At 48.6% G+C, this 6,000-nt stretch overlaps 1 protein-coding gene across 1 annotated transcript; it reads right to left on the bottom strand.

Moving 5' to 3' along the window:
* Positions 1 to 584: 584 nt before the first annotated feature.
* PNRC2 (proline rich nuclear receptor coactivator 2) lies at positions 585 to 1,010 on the bottom strand (the record flags this gene model as incomplete). The annotated part of the gene is made up of 1 exon (XM_079546123.1): positions 585 to 1,010. The coding sequence occupies one exon, from the start codon at positions 1,008 to 1,010 to the stop codon at positions 585 to 587; it is 426 nt and encodes a 141-aa protein (XP_079402249.1).
* Positions 1,011 to 6,000: the final 4,990 nt, after the last annotated feature.

The raw sequence follows: 6,000 nt of genomic DNA, 5'->3' as shown, positions 1-6,000 counted from the left end.
TAAAGTGTTCTTCCACCTTTTCAAGAACATGTAAAAATGTTTCCTAACACTAAATTTTAGTCGCAAAAGTTTGAGTGTCAGATCTCACAGGTATGAAAAAAATTATCTTTGCATTTCCACTGGCAGCTGGGTATAACTAGGAAATTCTGCTCAGAAGACTTTTAACTAGAAAATCTGATACTAGGTTAAAAGGCAGAGTACCTGACTAAAGCTTTCAGCGTGTTGGGTTTTTTTGCTGCATTAAGTTCAATAAAAGCTGGTCTTCCAATACCATTAACAAAAAGGACTCTCAATTTCAATTTTTAGGGATGGTCTCATTTACTCCTACAGTAAGTGGTGACAGTTTAGGATTTAATCAAATTAAGTATTGAGAATTTCCCTATGTAACAGCAAAATCAACAAAGTACACAACTTTTGAGGTAAAACACTGGGGATTTAAACTTCCCCACCTATCCCCTTCTCTTTCATTTATACGCAGCAAGAACATCTGGTCCTGTTACCTGTGCATCTGCAGTTCTGAATAACTACTCTCAAATTTGGAGGCCTATAAATTTAAATAACTGTAAAAGATTTAAAGTTCCATCTCAAGCCTGGACTTTAAGCAGTGTTTTAAGCTGAAATGTCATTATTTCTTTATCAGAAGGTTTAAAAGAAACAGGTACCCAGTGGCTCGGAGGCTTAGGAAGAACACTTGGTGAGGGTGGTTCACTAAACTTTGCTCCAGCATAGTTCTGGTTGGCTTGAGGTGAGAAAAATAGCTTACAATTTGATAAATTAGGACTCCAATTTTGATTACAGGGGAAATCAACGCTGTTCTTTCCTGCCTTCTGCATGGCCTGCCATGCACCAGACAGTGAGTTGCATCCATGTCCTCTTTCTTTCTTCATATAGGTTTTCTTCATCTGTGAATTCTGGTCTTTATTCTTCTGCCTGTTTTTAAGTTGTTGATGGTTCTTGGTAATATTTCTAGACTGGGGAACCTGAACGTTGAACCTCTCTCCACCACCCATTTTCAACTTAAATGTCACCTGTAAAGAAAGGGAAAAGTTTGGATTTTTCTTTTTTAAACCCAGGAAAACTGATGTGTCTTAACAATTCTGCTACTAATGGCTGACCTGCTGGTCATCATGCATTGATCCATCCTGTATACAGACCACTCCTTTGTGTGCAGACCTATACCAATGCACACCTTTGTCTACCTATTTATGAAAAAGCTGGTCCTCTGGACAGCCCAACCACTGGACGTGCCACCACTTCTTCCCTAACAAATTGTGCTACTAGGAAAATGTGAAAGTTTTACTGTTCGCAAAACACAATATCAAATGAAAAGTGTTAGTATTTAATCTTTAAGACATTTAAACCAAACCTATATTATACTTAAGCGATCTGGGTGAAATCTGCACTGATAAAGCATGCCCCAGTCTAAAAAAAGACTTATTTTGATTCCTGATATTCCTAAGTAGTTACACAGTCAGTCAAGGCAAAGTAGAGATCTACTTTCCAGAACCGATTTTTCTGGAAGGAGACAAGGAGGTAGCACACAGAGGCAGACCAGGGCACACCTGTGGAATACAAACTAAAAACCTAAGTGAACTGAAAACACACTCAAGTGTGAAGGAGCCATTTGTAACTGGATCTCTGAAGGAAAACCAAGATGCTGCCACATATTTGGCACCTTGATGCTGACTCTCCTGCAGTCATCCTATTTCCTCCATGTCTCATTTACCTTTCAGTAGTCTTCTCCGATTCCACTCTCTCCAATTCTTGCCCCCTTTCTTGCTTCCAAGCCTGAAAGAGTAAGTGCTGCCTTTCGCTACACTCCTTCCTTTGGCTAGGAACAGAAGTTTTCATGGGCCGATCCGCTGTATTCAGCCAGGCAGCCGAGCCCAACATCAGATTCTCGGCACTAAACTCCAAGGGGAGAAGTCGCAGCTGCATAAAAGAGAGTCTGAAATCAGGCACAAGAACAACTGTTTTCCCTTTCAAGTTTGGAACTACAAAAAAAAAGTAACCAAAAGAAGATAAAATTCACAGAATTAGCAGTCAGTTGTGTCCCTCTTAGTTGTTAATGCTGAATATACATTCGAACCTGGCAGCACTGGTTTTACTTTATTTATATTAACCTAACATCACACTTAGATTTACACAGAGAACAGCGTTTTTCCTGTACTGCTGACATCTTAGTCCAATGAGCATTTTAATTAAGGAGAGACGATCAAGACCCTCATCCTTGGTCTCATGGAAAAAAAGTCAAATCCAACGGGAAGCGCCCCGCGGGAGGCCGAGGGCCGAAACCTGACGGCACGCAGCGGGCGCAGCTCGGACCGCAACGCCAACCCCCACCACTGCCTCGGGCCGCTTTCCCACCTTTGTCGGCCCGTCGTCGTTCCTCGACAGCTCTTAAACAATTCCTCGCTCGGCCCACGGCTCGCCCTCTCCTCAGCTCCGTTCTCAGGGGCCGCGTTCCCCTCTCCGCCCCCGCCCCGCTCCCAACAATGGCGCGGCGTCGCGAGCACAACATGGCGGCCCTCGGCCGTTCCGCAGCGCCCCGCCTTACCGACTTCTGTCCGTGCCGTCCGTCTGTAGCCACAGACGCGCGCGCAGGCCCTTCCGAACCGACCTCGCCGCTCACCGCCGTCACTTCCCCGAACCCCCGCGCAGTAAAATCCAACCACACCGCCGCTTCTCCGTCTCCCACACAAAATGGCGGTCGCTCCCGTCGCTTTTTAAAACCTCTTCCCTCTCCATGCCTCCCAGGTCACCGTGCTCCAACCAATAGTAGCGCGTTGCGTGCTCCCTACAGCCAATGAGAGACAAGCCCCGCCCACCGCCATGACGGGGCGGGGTCCGGTTCGAATCCCCGCAGCGCGGGAGCGGCGCTTGGCGCCTGCCCGGAAGCGGCTGCGCTCCGCGTTCGCACAATAGCCGGCCGGGGGCCGCTCCCTTTTCTCCTATCGTTCTATTTCCTGGCACCTACTGTTATGCCTGCCTTGCGGTGGTTCTCTGTTTGAAAACTACAATGCCTGCTGTAACCGGGCATTTCAGCCTCGGAAGTGCCCCAGCCACCTCAGACACGGCCTGTGCTGCACCGCTCAGCTCTGGTTGCGATCGGTGCGTTCAGGTCAGCAGAACCATCAACTCATGGGGCCCAGCCCCGCGGCACCACCTGCACTGAGCTTTCAGCAGTGGAAGAAAGGAACAGAAGCTGTGGGCACACGGAGCTCCAGGTGCTGCTGCATCCTTAAGACCCAACACAGACCTCGGTCCTCACCAGGGATCTGCCTTACTCAGCTCTTCTACCGCACTTCTACAGCTGTGACAACTGAATGAGGCTCTTCCAGCCATAACGCCCTGGTCCATACCACCTGTCCCTCAGACAGGACACTGCAGGAGACAACATTTTGCATAAATGTTCCATTAAATCCTCAGAGCTTCATTAGCCCCAAACTGAGATGCTCCCAGCTACTCACCGTCTCGCAACTCCTGTTGGAACATACAGCAGTAAGTCACAAGAGCTCATGAAAGCCCTCAGCCCATTTAAACCAACTGACTTTTCATCCTATCAGCAGGAAAAGCATTTCCACCCTTGCAGTGCACACAGAGGAGTTCTCAGAGCAGCTCCCTTTGATGCAGGCACTGCCTGTGGGGATGGAGGGTGAGCCCAGCATGCTCTGCTTCTGAGCCACAGTATGCAGAAAAAAATAATGCTGTGTTGTTTTTTTCTTTTTTTTTTTTCCTCGGCGTTTCTTCAGAAGCACAGTCTTGTTGGTGCCTGGGTGTGCTGCTACGTTCAGTACTGCTAAATGAGATTGATGCACTGAACTCAGCCACCCCAGGTGATAGAAGCAGACCTTTAAGCGCAGCAGAGCAAGGGGTGCTCCAGCAGTGGTGCTGTGGTTGGTTCTATGCTTGTTCAGTGCCAGCTGACAAAACAAACAGGAGGAGGGGAAAAAAGAAAAAAAAAGAAGAAAAAAAAAAAAGCAGAAGGTGACTTTTGTGGGAACATAGAATTGACCACTGATCTCAGCAGTTGGCATGGAGTGGGGAGTTTCCAAGCCAGGGCTGCTCGCAGCTGTGCTAGCTGCAGATAAGGGAACAAACTCAAGCTGGAGGTGAACACAAAGTCCTCAGGCTATCGCAGTCATTCTGCCAGGGCGCATCAAAGTGCAGGTCGGACCGTGCTTCTGGATGTGCTGCGGAGAAAACGCTTCTTTCCTCCGAACCGTGACAGAAGAGCAGAGCAGGCCGGGCGGGGGCGGCCGAGCGCCGCGCACCGCAGCCGCCCGCAATGGGGCAAAATCCTTCGGTTTGGGAGCAGACTCTCACGTTCCCACCATTGCGATGCCCGTGGGCTTCCAGGGGCAGCTTTGCTCCGTGTCACCGCCTCCCGTCCCGGCTCTGCAGCACAGATCCTGCTGCACGGGCAGCCCCAGGCAGTGGGAGCTCCGCCCTTGTTCTCTAGGCCATGGTCTGTCCTGTCTGCAGGCCTTATTGTGTCACTTAGGCTATTATTTTTCCCTGCCATTTACAGTAAAAATACAACCTTACTCTTCTGGCATCAGCAGAGCATGTTGGTGCACAGAGAACTGGCCCCAGTGGCACAGAGAGGAGGATTCATGCTGTGAATGGGGCCCAAAGGCTCACATAGCAGTTCCCCGTGTGTGACAGCTGAACATAAATTATCTGCCTTCTGACTCTTTTCCTTCCCTTCCTCTTCCATTCCCTCATAGAAATCAGGAGAAGATACTGGAGGTCTCTTGCCTCAAAACTGCGTGAGCATAGCAGAACCGGGGGGGATTGGGCACATGTGAGCGTGGCTGAACAAGGTGGCATTCATGGCCAGCAGAACACAGACACAGAGGGGAACTGGGGAAGGAAAGAACCACACGCTCACTAAAAGAATGCGAAAGAGAGCAAGAAAGGATGCGTACTGATGGGTTTGCAGCACTGATGGGTTTGCAGCACAGGAGAATAACACGTCATTATGCGTGGAGCCCAGATGAGAGCAGAAGAGCTGTGAAAGAAGGGGGAAGCAGTTGCAGCTGCAGGAGCTGCCCTGGGCTGGAGCTGGGAAGGCCCAGCCACAGGAAGAGGTGAGAAGCAAGCCCCAGCCCCAGGGACGTCCCATAGCGCACCATCCTTTCTCAGGGTGAAGCATCATTCGCTTACTTCGAGCCACAATGCTGATGTGGGGGAGAAGTCTGGTAATATTCAGAACTAACTGCACTGTGTAACAATTTTTGTTTTGTTTCCTTTTTTTGTTGTTGTTTCTTTTCCTTTTTTTTGGTTTGTTTTTTTTTTTTTTTTTTTTTGGATGAATGCTTTCTTAACAAGAGCAAAAAGGAGGTAAGTGTTTCAGTGAAGACTGACTCTTTACAGCTGGTTTTAAAAAATATTTACGTTAAATATACTGGGGAGACTTCCAAATGCTTTTTAAACGTGAGTGGTGCTGAGCTCTGAGGCCAAGCACTCTGCTGATTGATGCTGCGTTTGGCTCCCTGTGGGATTTCAGTGGAGCACTGCTCTGCCATGTCATGTGCTTCGTGCTGGCACAGTGTTGCAGCTCTGCAGCAATGCACTAGTGTGCTTTGGACGCTGTTATTGCAGTCACACGTGGGCAGATAGTGACTGAAAACAAATAAAGTAAATAATCCTCAACGTGGCACTTGTGCCATAGAGTTTTTAACGTCAGGAAAATAACTGCTGGGCATTTCTTAATGTAGCCAGAGGGACTAGCCAGAGGGAACAGCTACTTCCAAAATAGTGCCAAACTGTGCAAAGAAGTAGAGCTAGGGCTGAGCAAGGCCCTGTGCCTTCCCTTGCAGTCACCAGAGTTGGAAGGAGGACTGGGGGGAGTTCAGTCCAAACTGCAGAAAGCTATCCTTGTCTGATATCCAGCCTGAGACACAGCAAATATGGGAAGAGGAGGTCTGGGCTGCCTGGCTGATGTCTACAAGCCCAGCACAGTGGCTGCATTTTGAACCTAAGGGCTTCTCTTAA

The sequence above is a fragment of the Tetrao urogallus genome (assembly GCF_951394365.1).
Source record: "Tetrao urogallus genome assembly, chromosome: 23".
Taxonomy (NCBI): Eukaryota; Metazoa; Chordata; class Aves; order Galliformes; family Phasianidae; genus Tetrao; species Tetrao urogallus.
Note: the sequence above shows the minus strand (reverse complement) of the source record. Positions and strands in the feature narration are given on the sequence as shown.